Source organism: Octopus sinensis, linkage group LG25, assembly GCF_006345805.1.
Source record: "Octopus sinensis linkage group LG25, ASM634580v1, whole genome shotgun sequence".
Classification (NCBI taxonomy): domain Eukaryota; kingdom Metazoa; phylum Mollusca; class Cephalopoda; order Octopoda; family Octopodidae; genus Octopus; species Octopus sinensis.
The window spans coordinates 601,097-626,819 of record NC_043021.1 but is presented as its reverse complement, the minus strand read 5'-3'; the positions used below and the strand labels follow the sequence as shown (position 1 = coordinate 626,819).

The 25,723-nt window shown below is 39.4% G+C and overlaps 1 protein-coding gene across 1 annotated transcript in view; it reads left to right on the top strand.

The window, feature by feature from the left end:
* The window catches only part of LOC118767840 (spermatogenesis-associated protein 22-like), a 66,536-nt gene that overhangs the window by 21,496 nt on the left and 19,317 nt on the right, over window positions 1-25,723 (top strand). The window contains exons 3-7 of the mRNA XM_036513142.1: window positions 3,486-3,579; window positions 8,724-8,921; window positions 19,305-19,533; window positions 20,738-20,921; window positions 23,105-23,264. Coding sequence (XP_036369035.1) covers window positions 3,486-3,579; window positions 8,724-8,921; window positions 19,305-19,533; window positions 20,738-20,921; window positions 23,105-23,264 — 865 coding nt within the window. The remainder of the gene's footprint in view (window positions 1-3,485; window positions 3,580-8,723; window positions 8,922-19,304; window positions 19,534-20,737; window positions 20,922-23,104; window positions 23,265-25,723) is intronic.

Sequence of the window (25,723 nt, the reverse complement as noted above, 5' to 3'; positions counted from 1 at the left end):
GTTCAATCCCACTGTGTAGCAACTTGAGCAAAAAGTTTTCTACTAGAGACTCAAATTGATAATTGTTGTGAAATTTGATACAGTATAGGAAAAAATTGTGTGTGTGTGTGTATTTATGTTGCTAAAAACCTGTGATATTGTACTGTGACATCGTAATTTCACAAATACACATTGATAAAATAAGGATCTAACAAAATTAATTACTGAGGTCAATGTGCTTGGCTAAATCCTTGAAGGAAGTCCTCCAGCATGGTCACAACCTAAAAACTGGTAAAAGACTAAACGAATAGAAATACCACGCTTTATTTAATTTATTCATATTATTATCATCACAACAATTGCCATAGACTGTTGACGAATATACTTGACATGAGTGTGTTGTTAAACAGCCCTCCCTGACTCCTGTTTAGCCTTGATATAAGTATTTGTATTTATACACACACAATACATTTATACATTCATACATACTGACACATGAATATATACATATATTAACAGAAGACATTAGCATTTTTTGGTTCTTGTAGTGAAATAATTATTTTATTTGCTTAGGTACAATTCAAAAACTTTTCAAATAAACACAGTGAGAGAGAGAGAGAGAGAGAGAGAGAGAGAGAGAGGTGGTGGGAAAAGAAATTGAGATAACTAAAGACATAATGACGTAACAAACTTTGTTATATCCACTTCGTTTTAGTCTTAAGTGAAAAGGTAGATAGGTAAGACCCATATTGTATTAATATATAGATTGGTTAATATGATAAAACAGAGAGAGAGAGATGTCATTAACTCTCAAGCTATTCAATTAACAACTGCACCAATCTCATTTCTGCATTGTGATATTTGTTCAGGAGTTTGTGTTTTGTTGTAAAATTCACTATGATTTATCTATATGTCATGACAGACCAATGTGGTTTGGAAGAAAGTGCACTGCAATGTTATTTCAATTGCATAATAATGGCAAAAAGAAGTTTAAGTCGATCATATAACTTTGACAAAATAGAAATTGTGGCATCATCATCATCATCATCATATTGTTTCTGTCATGATTATAAATAGTTACAAGTCACAACATACAAACATGAGTTGATTTGAAAATTTGTTTTTATTTGTATCTAATCATTTTCATGCATTGACCAACCATGTGATGCTGTGTTTCTCACCCAAATAATCTCAAGTATTAAACAAAGGGGTGGAAAGTTTGGTTTCATATTTCTGTTTCTTAACGCCACATCTTCATCTATTGGCTTCTGCTTCTCACAGCTGGTTGGCCTTCTACCTCCACCTTAGGCCCCTCTGATCTGCTCATCTCCCCACCTCTTAGCATATCCAATTCCCTTTTTCTCCACATTATGCCCAATCCTTCATTCCCTTCTGAATTTTCCTCCTTGATCATGTCGTTCCTGAAATAATTTAAATGGAACGTTGACAGCATCAGTCTCACCAGTCCTAGAGGGTCCCCTTCATACTCTGCACTTTAAAAAGAAAAATGGATCTGGAAGACCTTTGAGGGTTACGTTGAGTGAGAATTGTCCTCATTTTCCATACCCTGGCAGCATAGATTGACTGTCATAGATTGAAAATATCTGTCTTAAACCAGGCACAAGACAAATTGTTGAATGAAAGATTTGTAAAAAGACTTTACTAATATCAGGAGAATAATTTAAGGCACTTGCTCTATCACTCAACTTTTGTTACCACAAACCAATAAAGGAGCCTCTTTGTAGCTGTCTGATCTGTTTGGATTCTCCTTCATACCCTACTCTTTAAAAGGACGTATTAGATAATGTGATACATTATGTCAGTATATTCATATATATCCACACACATACATTAGATGCACTATATCTGAATAAAAGATGTGATGGTTGATCATGTGTTTGTTAGATGTCAGTCAGCCTGGGGGCAAACAATAACTGGAAGGCATACATTAGATAAAGTAGTTCTAATAAACATTTAGTATAACTTTGATCATAGATCTGCTAGATTAGGATTGACCTGGGGTTAAACAACCACCCTGGTGGAACAGATTATGGCACAAGAGAAACCAAACATGATGACCTACAGAACAGTTGTAGCTGCAGCTGCTACCACCACCACCACCAACTTCTCCTCCTGAAACCTTATAATTGAGGTGGTTACAACTATCGATAATGTTGTAGGGCAGGAGTAGCTAAAGAAGTGGAGGACTTTGTATTTTAATTATGTGGACTACTTAACTAACTTTCTGTCTTCCAAATGGTAAAGGGTCGTTAAGGAGGACCAGTTATTAGTTCTGGTTTCATAGCATTAAGCAGGAAGATGACCACAGAGGATCTGCTGTGGCAGCAACATTGGTTGAAATGTTCTGGACAGAGAAATGATAGCTAAACACCACCCTGTCCACCCCTGTCCACTTAGCCTTCCTACTTCTACATCGATATCACACCTTGCTTTATGTATTTATCTTTTCTATATTTGTTGTTCTGTTTCCATGGAGACATCAGATAACTAGTCCTACTAATTCTAAAGACATGTATAGATCATTGAGAGAGACATATTTTACAACTGTGTCCCTTTTTATTAACGAGTAGACAAAGAGTTGGGATGTTTGTGTTTCAGGTTATGTGATTAGATTGAATATCTCCAATGGTTGGGTTTGAACTCACATCCTTTGCTGTTCTACTTCAACTCCTATCTTACTGTCATTCTATTTTATTTGACCAATTTTCTTTATGAGAAAAATCATAGAATTAAAATGTAATTTAAAACGATATTTCAGAAATCTGGCATGGTTGTGTGGATAGGAAGTTAACTTCCCAACCACAAGGTTTAAGGGTCAGTCCTGCTGTGTGACACTTTGGGCAAGTGCCTTCTACTATAGCCTCAGGCCAACCAAAATCCTTGTGAGTGGATTTGGGAAATGGTAGCTTAAAGAAGTCCATGTGTGTGTCTCTTGATATTGTGTGATAGTTGTAAACAAGCATTATGTCATACAAACGGCATCATTTGTTGTCAGTCTTCCGTGAAAACATGTCTGGCCATGGGAAAATCTTACCTTGCTTGGAAATAAATGAGAGTTGGTGACAGGAAGGGCTTCTGGCTGTAGAAGATCTGATCAGTGTAGTGTCTGCCTGGCCCATGCAAGTATAGAAAAGTGGATGTTAAAAAAAGAAAAGCTTCTTGTTAAAATATTTTCTAAAGTAAATCCACCTTCATATGGCAGATGTATGATCAAAGATGTTCCAATTATGACCATCCTGTCTTTTACTCTTAGTGTATGTCAGACAACATTAGCCTATGTATCCTTCTCTTTTTTTAAAAAACAGAAGGTGTGATTTGAGGGAAATTTGTTTGCTATTTCTAGCAGGTCAAGTAACTCTATAGAAGCTCCTTATTAGTTGTTTTTCTCTTTTTATAATTTTATTTCTTTTATGTTTGATTGTTTGTAGGAAATTTAAAAAAACTCTCTTTTGTTAATTGAAACTTTATGTTCTATTATTTCTCAGAGTGCTAAAGTACCCCCTGCACCGTTTTTCAACTCCCGCAAAAGACTTCGCCAAGCAGTAGTAGCTGATCCCAATGAAAATTTTCAAGATGAAGGTACATGTATTGTATATGCATGTATGAGAGTGGTGTATATATATATATGTGTGTGTGGTGTGTGTCTGTATATGTATGTGTATGGCATGTATATGGGTGTGTGTGTGTGTATATATATATATATATATATATATATATATATACACACACACGCATACAGGGTGTGATGGGTAAATTGTTACCATTTTATATTTTTAATTTTGCTCATGTCCATTGTTTGTTGTTGATTTTGGCAACTACATAGTATAGTAGGGTCAGTTGGACAAAGCCTGTGAGAAAAATAGCAGCATGACATATTCCACTCTGCCAGAAATTTGGAAATCACATGTTGTACTGCTTGGCATTCATGCTGGAAGCTCCAATATGAACAGGTGGTGAACACACAGAACATCCGTTGGCTTGCTGCATCCCCAAAACATGTACTGAGAGTGATAAAAATCAAACCTTCAGTGAACATCATGGTGATTGGAGTGATCATTAGTGATGGTGACATTATGCCTCCATTCACCTTCCCACACTGCCTCAGACTCAACACGGATGCCTACATCAAGTGCCTAGGGGTGGAAGTGCTGCACTGGGTCAAGAGGGTAGCTGCTGGAAGATCCTGTGTCTGGCAACAGGACTCTGCACCATGCCACACAAGCAAGAGAACCTAGTCATTGCTGTCAGACAATTTCTGCAACTACATCATCCCAAATTTCTGGCCACCTAACTCCCCAGATTATTATGTGTGGGGCACAGTTGAATGAGAGACCAACAAAACTCTTAGTAACACCAAAGATGAACTGAAGGCAAAGATTATAGCAGCATTCACCAACTTAAACAAGGAGACTGTCCGGAAGAGTTGCAGGAGATTCTGAAGTCGTCTGTAGGTCATGGTTGGAGCCAATGGTAATTTTATTGAATATTTACTCATTAGTATTTCAAAATGTTTATATGTAATTTTGGTAAATATATCTGTTAAAATGAGATGTCAGTGTTATTTTCATTTTTACGTAATTTAGACGACAGTTTATTCACCACACCCTGAATATATGTATGTGTGTGTGTGGTGTGTGTGTGTGTGTAAGAGAGACTAAATTAATTGGAATACAAAAGACTGTTTTTTATTGCCTGGTCACAAGTGTGAAGAACTTTGTCTCTGACATTTTGCAGAGCCAGTAGGTGGGGGTGTGGGCACTTCTGAGTTGTCTCTCCCCAGTGTACCATAGCCCCATCAAGGATTATTGACATTCTGTATTTACAAGATTTCTGGACTAAATGAGTGTCTGCTGGTAAGTGTCGCCTCACAGCTAATAACCTGTCATCTGCCACTTACCAGCAGACACTCATTTTCAGCAGATTGAACTGGAGGAATGAGATATGAAGTGCCTTGTTCCTCTGGAACAATACAGAGTCCAGTCCAAGAATTGAACCTATGACTTTATGATTTCTATGAACCCAACAGCTTAAATACTAGGTCATCCCCCTTTCCTTACCCCAAAGCAGGCTCTGCTAAAAACAAAGTCAAGGTAATGGTACTACACCAGATGATGAATTAGCTCTTTAGTATTTAAACAAGCCATATCAGGGCCAAATACATTCTGTCTTATATTCAACCTAGCCAGATCCAGCCTCTCACACTTGTCCTACAATGTTATTCTTGAAAAAAAAAAAAAAGAATCTCATCATTGAAATCTCAAAAGTTAGAAGATAATGCAAGATTAATTCAAAAGAACAAGAATAAATAAGCATTACATTTGAGAGAGATAATCTGAATGCTAAAGGGTTAAATGTACCACCTGACAACATATAGGGGTCATCCAGTGGACATCTGTCCACTTTTAGTTACAAGGTTGTGGTAGAAGACACTTGCTGCTCAAAGTGCCATGCAGTGGGATTGAAACTGGAACCTTATGATTGCTAGGTAAACCTCTTAACAATGTAGTCACACTGAGTTAAAATTGGATTAAAATATAAATACACGAGTGACACATGCTGTAAGTGTTCAGACAAACACACACACACACACACACACACACACACACACACACACACGCTAGGTGCAAGCATAGCTGTGTGGTTAAGAAGTTTGCTACCCAGCCCCATGGTTTGGTGTTCAGCCCTACTGTATTGCACCTTGAGCACATATCTTGTACTTATAGACCCAGACCTAACCAAAGCCTTATGAGTGAATATGGTGGATGGACACTGAAAGAAGCCCAAATGTGTGTGTGTGTGTGTCCTTGTCTTGACATTGCACAGGAGTTGTGAATGAGTGTCACCATTACTAAATAGATCATTAAAACTGGTCAATATGTGGCAGTTGTAGAGAAGTTGCATTGAAACTGCCATGATCTTCTTAATTTGCTATGAGGAATTCTTCAAAATCATTGGTTAAAATCTCTTAAAGGGGCTTCACACAATATGAACAGTAAAATTACATCTGAGATTTTATGCTGCTTTGATAAGATATATAAAGACAAGCTATTGATATTTTTATGAGCTTGTCTATCTTGCTCTATTTTATATATGCACACACACACACACACACATACATATATATATGATGGTATGTATGTATATATATATATACACACACACACACACATAGATGTGAGAGATAGTGTGTGTTTGTGCATTTTATACACATATATATATGAGAAAGTGAGAGAGGTAATGTGTGTATGCATGTCTGCCTCACCCTGCCTCTCTATTTGTTCCATCTCTGATTTATTTATGATAAACATCAGCTTATAATAATCACTGTTTTAGTCTACATTTATAATAATAGTTCACTAAAGTAGATAATTCTCATTCACTCTGCATACTAATAGGATGTGTGTGTGTGTGTGTGTGTGTAAGTGCCAGTATGCATACATTATATATTTCTACATGTGTGATTTATATGTATGTGTTTGTAAAGTGTTACATGTATGTATATGTGTGTGCATATTTACATTATCCACTTGTAAATACCAATTTGAAAATAAAAATTAACAACCTCATGGCTCTGGGTTCAGTCCCACTGCGTAGAACCTTGGGCAAGTGTCTTCTACTAAAGCCTCGGGCCAACCAAAGCCTTCTGAGTGGATTTGGTAGACGGAAACTGAAAGAAGCCCATCGTATATATGTGTATATATATATATATATATATATATGTGTGTGTGTGTGTGTGTGTGTGTGTGTTTGTGTGTCTGTGTTTGTCCCCCCCAACATTGCTTGACAACCAATGCTGGTGTGTTTACGTCCCTGTAACTTAGCAGTTCAGCAAAAAAGACCAATAGAATAAGTACTAGGCTTACAAAGAATAAGTCCTGGGGTCGATTTGCTTGACTAAAGGTGGTGCTCCAGCATGGCCGTAGTCAAATGACTGAAACAAGTAAAAGAGTACGTGTCTCCGCCCACACACACACACCACCTGCTCCCACTGGTTCTCCACCTGGTTTTGAACCATATATCTGTCTGTTGGTGTTTAAATGTCGTAATTAGAACTTAGGAAGGTCGGTGTTGTTTATATTCATAACTGCAGTTATTTATTCCTGTTGCTGGGGTTTAATATTTATCAATGCATCCAATCAAGATGTGATCCATTGTGACATCGGTGGCAGAAGAGACTGACACCAGATGCAGCCAACCTCTCTGATGTCTTGAGGGAAGCAAGTGAGATGTTGTGGAAATTAACAGGTCAGTAAAAAGAAACCCTGAGAGATATATCAGTATTTTATGCATGTTTCCCCAGCTGGCATGGGTTGAGCAGAAGACCATGTGATGCTCAAATATCTCTATTTCCAGTGTAGGTTCTGTGGCTGGACACCCTTCTTAAGCATTGTCCAGAAGATGAAGGAAGTGACAACATCTCAGCCACCCTCATTACTTGTTTTATCTCTGCAGTGGAATGCGTGAACAAGTTGTTAGTCTATTTTAGTCAAAAAGCTGGATGTTCATAGCCCATCACCGGTAAATTATTGTAAATAATGTCTTCCTCAGGTACTTAACTGAAGAAATGAACCCAGTCTACAGGTAAATAGGGGCTGATTTGTAATGAATCCAGTTTCTGCATATAGTAGCCTTGATTAATGTTTCACACTACAAGAGAATGTAACATATCGCTAATATGGTGCTCCTATTGCTTATAACATCATCATTTACCATCCATTTTCCATGCTGGTATGGGTTGGATGACTTGACAGGAGCTGGCAAACCAGAGGACTGCACCAAGCCCCACTGTCTGTTTTGGCATGGCTTGTGCAGCTGGGCGTCCTTCCTAATGCCAACCACTTTACAAAGTGGACAGGGTGCTTTTTACATGCCACCAGCACTGCCAAGGTGATTTGGCATGGTTTTTAATTGCTGGGTGCCCTTCCTAATGCCAACCACTTTACACAATGGACTGGATGCTTTTTATGTGACTAGTGAAATCGGGGTTGAGGTGGGAGCAACAGGACAGCCATGATACAGTGGGCAAAGCTGTGAGGACAGGATTGGGTGGCAGGAGTGGGAAGGGAGAGATAAGCAGAGTGCAGGAAAAAAGAGGAAATCTGAGGAGAAGAAGAAGAGATGTAGTTTGGTTTATTGGGATAAGGTGTGTGAAAAAGTTTTCAGTGTTACATGTGTGTGGGACTCACAGCCTTTCTAGAACTCAGTTTCACTTGAGGTGGGTGAGTCTTCCCAAGAAGCTCATGCTGCCAGACATCTTGGCCCATTTGTCATCTCCTCCATGAGGCCCAACATCCTGTGTTTATTTCCTCCAAACAATTTAGAGCCACTTAATTCTCAGATCCAGTGCTGGAGTAGAGACTGTGGACTTTCTCTTCATTGACTCTGTGACTTGGCTTGAAGTAGAATCTGTGACATTCATGCCTTTTTTATGTGTATGGTGTTACTGGCTTTTAAAGATGACATTACAGTTTATAATCCAACAGATGTATTGTGTGTGTGTGTGTGTGGTGTGTGTGTGTGTGTGATAGTGTTATTAAAGAGATAAACAGCTTAGAATCCACACATATCATGCTATGATAGTAGAACTATTTTTAATGTGAGTTAATCAATTTATTAATTTCAAACACATTTCCTATTTTGCTAACAGCATCCAAGAAGAAATATATTTGAACTAACATTCATTTCTTAATCCTCTCCGTTTCTTTCTATCTCTTTTGTTGTAGATGACAGCTGGTTGGAGACATTTGCTGGTGGCAGGAGTGATTTGATGAATAATAATGAAAGAGACAGATTTTCTGACCAATGCAAGACATTCCCTCAGAGCATATCTTATAATGGCAACAGAAATCTCTACCAAACAGGCCAGCAACCCTCTAGTTTTCAGTCCATCGATAAAACAGCAACATCCTACTCAAAGCCAAGTATATCGTTAAACATGCCTCATCTGCATTTTGCTTCTTTCCAGACAAACACTTTTGTTTTCAATGGCTTTATTTATTTTTTTCAATATTTGACATAACAAATACATATATGAATAGGCTTCCTCTCAAAGAGATTCTGCTTTTTATCAATATTCAATGATAAACCTAGACAGTTCTATCTTGCTGCTTTTATTTAATAGCATACTTTTCTATTGGTTCTATAAGTTTTAACTGTAATTCCTCATTATTATTTTCACATCTGTCGGCCTGGGTTAGATGGGTGTCTCTGTGTTGCATCACTGTACCTCACTGTCTGTCACACAGCATACAACAGCAGAGAAAAACTGGCCAGTTCTGCTGCTGCACATGTTACGGTGGTATTTCTGGTTGTTTGTGCCTTCTAACAACAACTACTACTTTATACTGTGAATTGAGGTCATTGCCTACAACACGACCAAACGGCCCTCTCTACTCAACCTTGCTGTTTCTTTATAATTAATTTAACTCTTGAGATTTTCAAAGGTATATGTCTTACACCACGACATAATGCTTAACTGCTCAGTAAACCCAGTGTGCAATCTGATGAAGTTGTTTCATTCATGTTTTTTTGGGTATCACAGTTTCTTCTTCGTTTCACTCTAAACCTTAAGTGTCCAGTTTTATGGTTTGGCTGGTAGTTTCAGGTGACATTCAGGTACACTGAAGACGGAAACTTAATGGCAACATAATTGGCAGGAAAATTTTAACAAAAATTGTTTCCATCATCATCATCATTTAATGTCCATTTCCCATGCTGGCATGGGTTGGACAGTTTGACAAGAGCTGGCCAGCCAGAGAGCTGCACCAGGCTCCAGTCATCTGTTTTAGTAAGGTTTCTATGGCTGGGATGCCTTTCCTAATGCCAACCACTTTACAGAGTGGCACTGGGTGATTTTTATGTGGCACCAGTTGAAAATTTATATAAATCTACTTTTACCGTTTTAATAATTATAATTATGCTTAACAAAATTGTTATGTTCAATATTTAGTACAAGATCCTAAAAACCTTATATTCCATGAAGCAGCTCATTATTCCCTGCAGAGAAACCGTGTGAGAACTGCTGTGTTTAGAAAGAGTACCCAGCTATAAAGTACAGTACCCAGAGACTCCTGTAAATGTTTGAATTTTGTGAAACGTGTGACTTGTAGTGTTTGCTTGAGAAACTACAATTGAAGAGAAGCCAACAAGATTACTAGAAATAGCAACCAAATTTCCCTCAAATCATACTCTACTGTATAAATATATTTTGTCTTGGATGCTGTTAGCAGAGTAGGAGTTGCCATGTGGTAAGTAGCTTGATTACCAACCACATGGTTCTGGGTTCAGTCCCACTGCGTGGCACCTTGGGCAAGTGTTTATAGGCACAGGAGTGGCTGTGTGGTAAGTAGCTTGCTTGCCAACCACATGGTTCTGGGTTCAGTCCCACTGCATGGCATCTTGGGCAAGAGTCTTCTACTATAGCCTTGGGCCAACCAAAGCCTTGTGAGTGGATTTGGTAAATGGAAACTGAAAGAAGCCCGTCCTATATATATATATGTATGTATATGTTTGTGTGTCTGTGTTTGTCCCCCCAACATCGCTTGACAACTGATGCTGGTGTGTTTACATCCCTGTAACCTAGCAGTTTGGTGAGAGAGACCAATATAATAAGTACAAGGCTTACAAAGAATAAGTCCTGGGGGTCAATTTGCTCAACTGAAGGCGGTGCTCCAGCATGGCTGCAGTCAAATGGCTGAAACAAAAAAAAAGAATACTGTCTTATAAATGGAAGGACACCTTGAATAATGTGTTGTTAGAAGCACTATATGGATGAATACAAAACAGGATGGTCATGGTTGGAAGACTCTTAATCAAAGGTCTGCTCAATCAGGGTTTAACTTGCGATGAAACAAAGAGTAATATATCTAAACTTCAATTACTGGATACAGTTGTTTGATTGGGTCAGCCTTGATTGGGAAGAACTCTGATCAAAGGTGTCCTAGCCACCATGACCATCCAAAACTTCATCATCCAATACGTTCTTCTTTTGGTTCCGATGTGAAAGTTGGTTGTTATTTCTAGCAGTTTGACTAACCTAATAGAGGATCAGTAATTAGCCAATCAAACAGATGTACAAAGAAATAGGAGTGTTGTGCAAGAGTATTGCATTATGTGGGAGTGTTGGAGAATCCATTTGACAATTTTTTAATTACAATTTCTGTTTTTCTAAACTAACAAACTGTCCAAACCCACCTTCCCCGCCTCTTGTTCCTGCTACATCTTACACATTCTATCCAACTCCTTCCTTAACATGAGTGGCATATATGGATTTTTATCCCCCATCAAGACACCAATGTGGGGCATGTGGAACCTTGGTATTACAACTGCTACAATGGTATGACTATGGGTTGCAGTTAAGCATTTAGGAAGTAGTGGTTGAGGTTGTAGTAATGAATAGCTCATCTAATCCCTACATGACTCCTGTACAACATAAAATATAGATAACTGATTGTCAGTATTAGTAGCAGTAGTATAGCTAGCTCACTAAGTTTATACTGGTGGTAGTAGTAGTTGTCATATATATATATATATATATATATATATATATATATTATATATATATATTATATATATAGGTAACTCTCCTTGTCTGTGTCTTCAGTTGTTGATGTTTAAGGTTTAATTTTAGTTCTTAAGACTTTCTCTCGGTTGTTCTTCTCTATAAATCTGTGAAAAATAATTGTAACATTTTCTAAGGGTTTTCTTTTCTAGAGTATGAGATTAGCTGGATATGATTACTGGCTGGCATGTCACCCTTTCTAAACCATCATGATATAATCCCTTTAATCCCTACCTCAATCCTGCTTCATAATCTCCTTTGTTCATCATCTAACTCCTACCCCACCCAACAATCTCTCCTACATTTATTGATCTCTTCATCATCACCCAATAATGGCTTCAGCTGACAGTTTATTCTTTAGTTATCTCAACTAGCATTTCTCCTTTTTTTATAACAAATTACTTTCTGTCTATTTACACACACACACACACACTATATCTCTCTCTCTCTATTTTTAATTAATTGTTCCACTTTTGCTATTTCCATTTCAGTTGAGATTTATTATCACATTTGTAATGACACACAACAAACACACAACATATGCACACACATACACACATTCACATGTGCACATACATAGACACATTCACATGTGCACACATACACTACTCAGTGTTTTGGTATAACAATCAATTTCTTATTTCAGCAACTGTTATACAACATGTACGACCACTGCTGCTATGTAAAACTAACTGTTATTGTAGTACATATAAGACCAGTTTTGTAAGACTAACTGCTGTTGTAGCATATATACACAACACTGCCACTTGTTGCTCTATATACAGGACTGCTGTTGTAAGACTAAATGTTATTCATGTTGTTGCTATGAATATGCTTCTAATTGAAAAACAGGACCCACCACCATGCTTAGAAAACTTCTCTTTATCCCACTTTGATTTCCTTTCAATACTTCTTATGGGCAGAACGTGAACGTCATCAAATCTCATTACCTCTTTAACGATCTAAGGTCTCATGCCTTACATGCTAGCAGCTGAGACATGTAATGTCTTGTTATATCCTGGTATAAAATGCATTCTATTTTTTCAGCAAAATGTTTTAACAATCAGTTATATGTGGCCCTGGAGGGGAATTAATAGATATTACTATGGTGTTGTAAAAGTGATGATGATGATAATGATAATGTTTATAAAATGGGTACAGGGCCAACAGATTTGAAGAAGAGAGGGGTTCAGTCAGTTACAGTAATCTCCACTACTTGACTGGTTCTTTATTTTATTGGACCCAAAAGGATGAAAAGCAGAATTGACTTTGGCTGGATTTGAACTTATAATGTAAAGAACTGGGTTAAATACTAAAACTTCAACTGATGCTCTAACAATTCTGTCAATCCACTGCTCATATAATAATTTCTAAGATAGCTTCAGTGGGTAGGAATCAGGGGTGGGAAGAATTCGTTGATTATATTTACCCCATTACATGACTGGTACTTTATTTATTCTGGGAAGATGAAAGGCAAAGCTACCAGAGCAAATACCACAAGGCATTGTGTCCAAAACTCCAATGATTCTACAAGCCCACCACCTTAAACATCATTTGTTCGACGAAAAGCAGTGCTCCAGCATGGCTGCAGTCAAATGACTGAAACAAGTAAAAGAAAGAATAAAAGAATATATATATATATATATATATATATGTATAAAAATACACATAAAAACACAAAATGGGACAAGAATGCAAAACACTCAAATAGACGATACAAAAAACGGACGGGTCATTCGAAGGCTCTAATCTTCAGTCAAGAACCGGATCATCATCATCATCATCATCATTTAACGTCCGCTTTCCATGCTAGCATGGGTTGGATGGTTCAACTGGGGTCTGGGGAGCCCGAAAGCTGCACCAGTCCAGTCAGATCTGGCAGTGTTTCTACAGCTGGATGCCCTTCCTAACGCCAACCACTCCGAGAGTGTAGTGGGTGATTTTATGTGCCACCGACACAGGTGCCAGACGAGGCTGGCAAACGGCCACGCTCGGATGGTGTTTTTTATGTGCCACCGACACAGGTGCCAGACGAGGCTGGCAGACGGCCACGCTCGGATGGTGTTTTTATGTGCCACCGACACAGGTGCCAGATGAGGCTGGCAAACGGCCACGATCGGATGGTGCTTGTTACGTGCCCACAGCACGGAGGCCAGTCGATGCGGTACTGGCTACGGCCACGTTCGGATGGTTTTCTTGTGTGCCACGTGCCACCGGCACTGGTACCACAAAGATACAGATTCCATTGATGTTCATCTATTTTGATTTGTTTTGATTTTCACTTGCCTCAACAGGTCTTCACAAGTGTCACAAGAAGGAAGGTATGCACAGGTGGACTGACTACGTCCCAGGTAGGGGCCATGGGTTATGGCCTGACTAGTCTTGCCGGGTCTTCAGATGGTGTTTTTATGTGCCACCGACACAGGTGCTAGATGAGGCTGGCGAACGGCCACGATCGGATGGTGTTTGTCATGTGCCCACCGCACTGACTACAGCACTGATGGATTCTTGTGTGCCACAGGCACTGGTACCACAAGATACAAATTCCATTGATGTTCATCTATTTTGTCTATTTTGATTTTGATTTTGATTTTGATTTTGATTTTCACTTGCCTCAACCGGTCTTCACAAGTGTCACAAGAAGGAAGGTATGCACAGGTGGACTGACTAGTCTTGCTGGGTCTTCGGAAGGTTTTTTATGTGCCACCGACACAGGTGCCAGATGAGGCTGGCGAACGGCCATGATCGGATGGTGTTTGTTACGTGCACACAGCACGGAGGCCGGTCGATGCGGAACTGGCTACGGCCACGTTCGGATGGTTCTCTTGTGTGCCACCGGCACTGGTACCACAAAGATACAGATTCCATTGATGTTCATCTATTTTGATTTGTTTTGATTTTGATTTTCACTTGCCTCAACAGGTCTTCACAAGTGTCACAAGAAGGAAGGTATGCACAGGTGGACTGACTACGTCCCAGGTAGGGGCCATGGGTTATGGCCTGACTAGTCTTGCCGGGTCTTCGGATGGTGTTTTTATGTGCCACCGACACAGGTGCTAGATGAGGCTGGCGAACGGCCACGATCGGATGGTGTTTGTCATGTGCCCACAGCACGGAGGCCAGTCGATGCGGTACTGGCTACGGCCACTTTCGGATGGTTTTCTCTTGTGTGCCACCGGCACTGGTACCACAAAGATACAAATTCCATTGATGTTCATCTATTTTGATTTGTTTTGATTTGATTTTGATTTTGATTTTCACTTGCCTCAACAGGCCTTCACAAGTATCACAAGGAGGAAGGTATGCACAGGTGGACTGACTACGTCCCAGGTAGGGGCCATGGTTTATGGCCTGACTAGTCTTGCCGGGTCTTCGGATGGTGTTTTTATGTGCCACCGACACAGGTGCTAGATGAGGCTGGCGAACGGCCACGACCGGATGGTGTTTGTTATGTGCCCACAGCACGATGGCCAGTGATGCGGTACTGACTACGGCCATGTTCGGATGGATTCTTGTGTGCCACCGGCACTGGTACCACAAGCGGTACTGACTACTTTTTATGTGCCACCGACACAGGTGCTAGATGAGGCTGGCGAACGGCCACGACCGGATGGTGTTTGTTATGTGCCCACAGCACGATGGCCAGTGATGCGGTACTGACTACGGCCACGTTCGGATGGATTCTTGTGTGCCACCGGCACTGGTACCACAAAGATACAAATTCCATTGATGTTCATCTATTTTGATTTGTTTTGATTTTCACTTGCCTCAACAGGTCTTCACAAGTGTCGCAAGAAGGAAGGTATGTACAGGTGGACTGACTACGTCCCAGGTAGGGCCCACGGGTTATGACCTGACTAGTCTTGCCGGGTCTTCGGATGGTGTTTTTATGTGCCACCATGTTCCCACAGCACGGAGGCGAGTCGATGCGGTACTGGCTACGGCCACGTTCGGATGGTTTTCTTGTGTGCCACAGGCACTGGTACCACAAAGATACAAATTCCATTGATGTTCATCTATTTTGATTGATTTTCACTTGCCTCAGCAGGTCTTCACAAGTGTCACAAGAAGGAAGGTATGCACAGGTGGATCGACTACGTCCCAGGTAGGGGCCACGGGATATGGCCTGACTAGTCCAGCTGGGTCCTCTCATGCACAGCACACTTCCATAGGACTCGGTCTTCAGTCATTTCCTTGGTGAGACCTAAAGTTCGAAGGTCGTGCTTCACCACCTCGTCCCAGGTTTTCCTGGGTCTACCTCTTCCACAGGTTCCCTCAACTGCTAGGGTGTAGCACTTTTGCACACAACTATCTTCAGCCATTCTCATCACATGACCATACCAGCGCAGCCGTCTCTCTTGCACACCACAACTGACACTTCTTAGGTTCAACTTTTCTCTCAAAGTACTTACACTCTGACGATTATGAACACTGACATTACACATCCATCGGAGCATACTGGCTTCATTTCTTGCAAGCTTACGCATATCCTCAGCTGTCACGGCCCATGTTTCACTACCATGTAGCATCGCTGTACGTACACACGCATCATATAATCTGCCTTTTACTCTTAGCGAGAGGCCTTTTGTCACCAGCAGGGGTAAGAGCTCTCTAAACTTTGCCCAGGCTATTCTTACTCTAGCAGTTACACTTTCAGCACACCCACCCCCGCTACTGACTTGGTCTCCTAGGTAGCGGAAGCTATCAACTACTTCTAGTTTGTCTCCCTGGAACGTGGTAGAAGTTGGTCTCTGCACATTTCCAGTGTTTATTTCTCTTGAGCATCTGCCACAGACAAAAACTATTTTCTTAGTTAGCCTTCCTTTGACATTGCTGCACCTCTTATGTGTCCATAGCTTACACTTGGTGCACCTTATAGAGTTTCTACCTACACCTTTTTTACAGATCGAGCAGGGCCATCTACCTGAAGTCGTTTGTGGTTGGTCCACCTTCCTACTTATTAGGACTTTGGTTTTGGCTAGGTTGATTCTAAGGCCCTTCGATTCTAATCCTTGTTTCCACACCTGAAACTTCTCCTCCAGTTCTGATAGTGACTCAGCAATTAGAGCAAGGTCATCAGCATATAGGAGCTCCCAGGGGCATCCTGTCTTAAATTCTTCCGTTATTGCCTGGAGGACTATGATAAATAGGAGGGGGCTGAGGACTGAACCTTGGTGGACCCCAACCTCTACCCGGAATTCTTCACTCTCGCAATTTCGGCTGAAGAAAGTATACAATAAAACATTAAAAAAATAGATGCATCTGTTAAAAAGGAGGATGATTTGATTCTTGATATGGGAGGACCTCTAGGGATAGTCATGGAAGCCCACCATTCAAGATCTCCTTGAAGATAAAGGACGAGTTCCCTCTCCAATTCCTGTTCTCTGACTCACAGGTCATTTCTAACATTGGTGCAAGACTGCAAATTCATAGGGAGTAGAGATAATATTTTGATATACTATCCACAGACTGCTGCTTCTAGTCACTATTAAGAACAATTTCACTTCATTTGTTAATTCTGTTGGGAAATGCATGAATATCACAAACTCTTACTTGCCTTTTATGAACTTGTAAGGCTTTATGTTTTCTCAAGTAATTGTTATTTACAACATCAGCACTTAATGACTCCTACTGGCACCATAGATGTAGCTTCTCCTTAATTGAAATTATCCATCATCTCTCTTACATCACAGTTGACTGGCGAATTTTCAAAATGTAGAAATCATTGCTTCAGCAGTTAATTGCAGAAGGAACAAAACCATTTGCTATTTTCTCATTAGCTTTAAAACATTGAAGTAGATCGAGTTAATTATTATTATAACAATTATTAAACACTGGCTCAACTTGTTAGGTGACTAAAACCAACAGATTTCATATTATTTGGTTGATCTAATTTTATGCATTGTTGTTGATGAAGAGACATGATAAGGAAAATGGATTCTTTATAAAGATTTTGTTTCTCTTCACGTTTAATGGAATTGTCGGAATGGTAGGGTGGTTGACTGCCTTGCACTATTTAGTCATGTCTCTTTACTTTCTGGGTTCAAATTCTGTCCAATTCATTAGAATAAAAAATAAAAAAAAGGGACATCATCACCACCAACATTATCGTTATTGCCAGCTGCTGTTGTGGCTGCTGTTGAAGCTGACAAAATTGTTTGTGTTGGAAACAATGCTTGGCTGCATTCGTTTCAGTTCTTTGCCTTTTGTCTTTTTAGGGTTGAAGGCATTGACTGACCCCTTTCCCTCAGAGCTGTTAGCTTTGTGCCTAAAGCAGAAACCACAACCATTATTATTTTTATTATTATTAAGACAGCAAGCTGGACAAAATACTTAGTGGTATGTTGCTTACCACTACATTCTAAGTTCAAATTCTGCTGAGGTTGACTTTGCTTTTCATCCTTTTGGGGTCGATAAATTAAGTACCATTTGCATACTGGGGTCGATTTAATTGACTGGCTCCCTCCCCACCAAAATTTTAGGCCTTGTGCCCTATATTAGAAAGGGTTGTTATTATTATTATTATTGAATGAGAGAGCAGTACCTGCCGTCAGAGTTACACTGGGGTAAAATATACTAAGCCCAGTATACCCATCATGACTACCCATCTGATAAGGGTGCACTAGGCACATGCATCACAATCATATATGCACGACATGGTGGCTCACGTTCACACCATTTTCTTGCCTTTTCCAATCCCAACTTGTTCCATAATTCTTAATGAACCATTCTGGTGACATTGTCACGTGGCTTCTCTTGTATTTTTTTCAAGACCAGTTTGCTGCATTTGCTTAAAATATGTCTCCAGTTTCACCACGTAGTAGTAGTAGTAGTAGTAGTAGTAGTAGTAGTCGTCATATATTTGTTGTTGTTTTGCCAGTATTCCAATTGCTAGCCATCAAGTTGTATCCAGCAACCTCAGTTGTCCTGCATCTTTCTTATAGTTCTTGCTGTGCCAAACAAACAGGCTTTCTATAGAGTCTGTCTGTCTGTCTGTCTGTTGCTGCTGCTGCTACTGCCGTTGGTGGTTTTGCTTGCCCTGAGCCACTACAAAATGTGGTTATAGTCGTGTCTTTCCAGATAACAGTTTTGAGACAAATCTTAAACTGAAAACAAACATCAATAAGATTTCTTGTTAACCAATTTAAAAGACTTTTGTTTTAAAAATAGTTGCTGTAGGATATTAACAATTCATTGTCATCATCATCATCAGCCGCAGCAGCATCAACAGCATCTCCCACTTACCATCTATAGCATTGACATCACAACCGCCATTATCTTTGTCCTCATTGTCATCAAAAGCAATAATGTTGGATGTGGTAGGGATTTAGTTATGTCCAAGCTTCAAACTCTACCTCTGTCCACATCTGATGTTGCTAAATTTTCTAGTGGTCAGGGTATTGGCAGTAATGAATTAACTACAATACCTCCTCCCGAAATGTGTGACTCTCTCTCTCTCTCGTCACTGTGCGGATGTTTCTTATTTGTGAGTACAGCAGTGTGTTAATTAGCAATTAGTGAATATAGGGAGCAACAGTGGATGAGTATTGTGGTGTCCCTAGAAATGTCACTGATCTATCTTTGATTCCTGGTTGAAACTGATTCAGTTATAGAGACACTACACTTGAGAGGTGCATGAATGTCACAACTTCTCATTTCACTCTACCTAAACACTACTACTACTACTACTACTACTACTACTACCTACAGTAACCACAAAAATTCTTTGGTATTCATATTGCAGGTATTGAAAGAAATATCCCAGGTAGTAAAATATCTGGCCCTGTAAAAAGGGGACAGTATCATATTCAACAAAACAACAACAATAATAATGTTGGTGTGATGAGCAGGAAATCAATGGAGCGTGCGGCAGCAGCAGCACCACCACCACCACAACCACCACCAGTCACACCTCCAACCTCTAACATGAGATACTCCCCGAGACAACCAACTACAGATAGTTCTTCTGCCAGGTATTGTACTTCATTTCTTTCCTTTAACAATCCCTAACTGGGGAACATCAAGTTAGATTGTGTGAAGAATATTGGTTTCCTTCTTGAGTCATTTGGTTTCCTTCATTTCTTGTTGGCAATATATATATATATATATATATAAATATATTAACTATTGATTTATATAATATTTTGTATGCTTTTGATGTTCTAATTTGTATAATGAATAAATAATCCAACATTATAATATCCGTAAGTTGATGAACAAACTGAATTTGTTTCTCCATTTTCTTATTTGTATTATATATATATTAGAGATGGCTGAATTAACTGTTGTTATTGTTGCTGTGACCATCCCATCTTTCTCCAGGACCACATTACCTAACATGCTTTTCCATTTTATAGATGTTGGTATACGATTTGAAGGCAACCTGGCTGCTATTTTTAGCAAATTGAGTGTAGTTTGAAGTGGTCTGGACAAGTGATGTGAAAACATTAAATGTATTGTGTGCTGATGATGGAAGTTGGCAGAGAAAGTCATGAATGGAAGGGGTGAAGTGTAGAGCAGAGGATTGAAACAGCCACCTGCCAACCATATTGCCCACCCATCCTGTCTATTCTACAACACAGACATTAAAGCACTGACGATGACAATGTTGATGATATCAAGGATTCCCACTTGTTGATCAGCTGTCTCTTTGTCCTCCATGTTGATTCGAACAATAACAGCAATGTCATTTCTTTGACCTCAACCAATTCCCTTTTTGGTTGTGACTGTGCAACCCAAATGCAAGTGTTTCTTTATTCACTTCTACCATTGGTGCACAATACAAGCAACCCACATCATATTTCCACCAATCACACACAGCCTGTCTCGGTGCCATAAACCAATCAATGCCTTTCATGTATGGAATCTTTGTGTCAACTCCTCGTGTCATACATGTAAATTCATTTCTCACAGCTCACTGTTGCAATTCTCTGGATCATGTGATCCTAGACCAATTTTTTCAAACAGCAACTTGTTTTCAATATTTGAATTTGTAAACCTAGCTAATCCACTCTTTTATGACATGAAAATAGTATAAAATATTCCTATTGTTAGTAGGTTGTCAATTATCACTGGTCATGTAATGTGTTCCTGTAACAATCTGTAAAGACTCTCCAAGCTCTTTGTCTCTGTGAAAGGTCAAAATTTCAGTTTGAATGTTTTCTCTTTTAATTGTAGGTCAACCTATAATTGGTCATTTTCTGCTCAGTCCTGTAAATCTGTCTCATCTCCTCAAATGTTTGGTGGTGAATCATTTATTCAGGAAGCTAATGTTGCCGAAGTAGCACCTGCCTTTAACAATAGACCAAGTAATGAACCTAAACACAGTCCAAGCTATTCTCAGACCAACACATCGTCAAAGGTCAGAGTTTCATTCTTTCTATTTACTTTGATTGATAAAACAATATTTTCTATTTTAGGCACATGGCCGAAATTTTTTGGGGAGGAGACCAGTCGATTAGATCGATTCCAGTATGCAACTGGTACTTAATTTATCAATTCCGAAAGGATGAAAGGCAAAGTCGATTTTGGCAGTATTTGAACTCAGAACATAAAGACAGACGGAATATCACTAAGCATGTCACCCGATGTGCTAACGTTTCCGCCAGCTCGCTGCCTTATTGACAAAACAACATTATTTCATAACTGTTTGGTTTGTTTTAATGTTGTTGTTGTTATGGTAGTCAGGTTGAATGGACATGTCTTTATTTTGTGTGTGTGTATGTGTTCTCTCTGTTGGATTTTAGATGGCGAAGGTTTCTAAGTATTTTTCAGAAACTGGATGTTATTTTTGCTTGTTTGTGTAAAATGAACTTACCTAAGGCGTGTTAATTTTTGGGAAAAAAATTTTTATTGAATATTATGTTTTGGTTGGATTTCATTGGAAGGATATCAAGCCAACCATATAAAAGGAAAAACATTTCAGCAAGCACAGATCAGGGTAAAAAAAGGGGGGGGAATGAGACAGCCTGGCAGTTATTCCTATGTGTCTCCTCTACAGCAAGAAACCCATTAAAGATCTTCTTTCATACTTTAACCTCATCCCCTGGCATAGAGTGAACTCCCTCTCTTCTCTAGCACCACTCACTTGAAATGTGTCCTAGTCTTGTGAGCTACATGACGACCTGATTAGAGCTGGTGCTATGAAAAAAAAAAGCATCCAGTACACTTTGTGAAGTGGGTGATGATAGGAATGGTATCCATTGGAACAGAACACAGGCCTCTGATTTGTCAGGTGTTGTCAGATTGTCCATGGGAGATGGACTTAAGAAAGGTGATGAGGATGACTGAAAATCATGATGACCACTAAAGTTTCTGTCTCCAAAACACTTGTATCTGTTGACAAGGAAATCTTATATTGGTTTCAAATTTTGGCACAACGCCAGCAGTTTTTATTTACGGGGGGGGGGAACCTAAGTCAATTAAATCGCCCTTAGTGTTCCCTCGCCAGAAAGATGAAAGGCACAGTTGACCTCACATGGGTCAGACAAAATTTATTAAGGCAGATTTTCCACAGTCAGGTGCTCTTCCTGCCACCAGCCTTTAACTTTTTCCAAGGTAAATATTCCACCATGACTGGAAATGTTTCCACAGAACCTTGGAAACCACTTGCATGATGGTGGCACTCATTTACAGCAGCCGAGACAAGGAGGCAGTAACACACACACACACCCACATTACGTAAAGTAACTGGCACTCTGTCACTTATGGTGATGAGAAATTAATGTGCAAGTGGCTGAGTATTCCACAGACACATATACCATTAATATAGTTTTCAGGAAGATTCACCGTGATACTGAATGTTACAAGGCTGGCCCTTTTAAATACAGGTACAACACATTTTTGTCAGCTGAGTGGACTGGAGCTCAAGGGCGCAATGCACCACCAGGAATTGAAATTATGATCTTACAATCATGTGCCAAACACCCTACCACTAAGCCACGGTGTCATAGTAGAAGACATTTGCCCAAGGTGCCATGCAATGGGACTGAACCCAAAGCCATGTGCTTGCGAAGCAAACGTCTTACAACACAGCCATGTCTGCTTCTATACATGACCTCACAGTCATGCTTCTTGCTTCAGAAATGCCATAGAATTATATTGGTTCTTTTTATTTCGTTCCCTGTTTCAGCCAATCCCAGCACTGTGCTATTTCCCTCATTGAATCAATTGAACCATCTTCTCTAATCAGAACCGTTTACGTGTTTGATTTACATTCCAAAACAACATTACTCACACGGAAATCCTTTAACTTGTTTCCCTCAACATAGCAACAACAACTGCAATAATTAATTTCAACCACTTTTGTTTATTTATTCATTTTTGGTTTTTAATTTCTTTCTAAAACTATTTTAAGGAAAATTTCTATTTGACCCCTTCTTTGAATACAATCCCACCTAAAATAAAAAGAAGCAAAAAAAACAAAAAAAACCCTAGATTTTCTAAATAATTGAACTGTTGACTCTGTCACACTTTCTTCAAACTCATTTTTGTGATTTCTTTAAACACTGTTTGCAGTTGGTTCTTGTTTTGTTTGTTCTGCAGGTTAATGTGAGTGGCGTGGCCACCACAGCCAATAAGAAGGAAAGACCTACAGAGAAAGCACTCAGTCCCATCAACCCCATCTTTACAACTTTTATCAAAGAACTGAAAAATAACTACTCGAAGTACAAAGAGAAATTTCATATCATCTGTGAAGTTTATGGTAAGTAAATATTGACTTAGTTTTTATTTGAAGGAAAATCCTGTTTGTTATCTCAGCTTTTGTTAGGAGTCAGTTTGATTTGAACTATATCTCTCCCTACCCTTACACTTTACGAGAGAGTTCTGTAAGGAATGAACACCTTCTGATCACCAATGCAATGTCCAGCCTGGTATTGAGTGGGTGGTCAGGGTGGGGTTTCAGTGTTGCAGGGGCAAGTAGAAAAAGAAGATACATCCTCACCCACACATTTACACCTTAACCATTGAAATAGGACAAGAATAACAACTACTCGTTGTCATTTAACCCCGATCCCCTGCACTGCACCTGGTTCATCTCTGATCTAGGAGACCTATGATCAAAGACAGTCCAGCTGTGATATTCCTGCCATTTTATTTTTCAAACATAATTTACCTAGACGACATATCCAAATAGTAGAGTGTGGTTTAACTGCTATTTCTAGCAGATTGAGTGACTTTGTAGAGATTCACTTCTGTTGGGGCACAGGACAACTATCGAATAGAATTGGTTTGTAGTGAAGAAGGAGAGATGAACTGTTATTGTTGGTTTCATTTGAAGATTTGGTAAAATTAGTGAAAAGATTCTTTTATTACAATATAAAGCAGTGGCTCCCAACAGGAGTCCATATGGCCCTCTGTAGGGCGGAGGCGGGTGGGGGTGGGATCCACATAAGATTTTGTTGCTAAAGTTTATCTGCAATTAATTGGTCTTATTTCTACAAAATGTTTAATTATAAAAGCATAATGGAATTTTTAAAGCATCAAGTGGTTATGGGGTTTTAGAAGAGTAGAATAGGAACGAAAGGGGTCCATAGGGGAAAAAGAAAAAGGGTTGAGAACGACTGCTGTAGGGAGAGGTCTGTGGATACCTACTGGTGCCTCAGGTTCCCACTTCTTTTTGCTGTGCCCCTTGCTTCCTGTTGTTCATTGTGCCCTTGTTCACTGCTGTTCTGACAAACCAACTATGGAACCTCTATGTGGTTGCTCGGTCTGCTGAAAACAGAAGCAATGTCTCCCAAATCACATCTTAGTCATGAAACAGGACAGACATATTGGACAACATAATCTGAGATGAACTAAGTGTAAATAGACAGGATGGTCATGGCTGTAATGTCTTTAGCCATTGGTCTGTTGGTTCAGTGCTGACCTACGGCTAAACAACAACACCTATTTTATGTTACACCTTTTGTTTGTAACCATGGAGACTGGTCGTTCTCACTTATACTACTACCTACCTATCTCCATTACTTATACTAGCACATTAACATGTTCACCATTACACTACATTATATAACACTGTTACAAGGAAAATGTTTCAATTTCTCTCAATCAGTAGAAACAAACCCAGTCAGTAGTGGTGGTCATTTGGTGTAAGATTGGTTAAAGTTGTAATAACAATGTAGTTATTTCAGTTCTCTTTTCCTAACAATTCACTGCTAAATTATCTCAAGTTCTTTGTAATTATCCCTGTTTTATATGGTAAATTAATATACTACCTAACACCCCACCCCTACAACAGCATAATGCGCCATGATGTTATTGTTGTCTCACTTAGTCTATCAATTGTGCTCTTTGTTCAACTGTTCCCCATTTTTCACCTGCATCTGTTCCTTATTCATGCCCTCCACCCATGTAATTCAGACAATCCAGTTTAAATTGAAATTCTTTTAAAATTTATCTTATCCCTCTACGGTTTTAACCAAGCAATGTCTTCAATGTTTAACTGAAATATATCCCCCCATTAGATAAACGGAATTATATTTCAATTAATGATTCATCATTTCAGCTGCTGACCTCTCTCCCCCCCCCCATTTTATAACAGTTTGTTTTAGTTATTCCTAACCCCATATGCCATTCCTTCATCTTTTCCTCAACTCATCTTAATTTCTCTTTCAATCCTTGGAGAGACTCATTAATTTATCAAAGTGCTTTAGCACAGACTTTCTGCAAACAACCATATCTAATGTCTTGTGTTTCTCCCAGCAACTGAAGGGTTTTAATTATGTAAGGCAGTGCAGCAGTAAGGTTGAATTAATGAAGGCATCTCATTAAGTACTGTTCTTACTTGCCATGTTCCACTTTGAACTTTGCCTTCAAGTTATCTCTGTCTTAATTTTATTTCAGTATTCGCTAATTAATACACACAACTTTAGGGTGGTGAGCTGGCGGAATCGTTAGCATGCCAGGCGAAATGCTTAGCAGTATTTTGTCTGCTGTTACGTTCTGAGTTCAAATTCCGCTGAGGTCGGCTTTGCTTTTCATCCTTTTGGGGGGGTCGATTAAATAAGTACCAGTTACACACTGGGGTCGATGTAATCGACTTAATCCCTTTGTCTGTCCTTGTTTGTCCCCTCTGTGTTTAGCCCCCTGTGGGCAATAAAGAAATCAATATCTACAACTTTTTTAGTTTCTAGCAGGGACCTTTGCCCATTTATGCTGCAT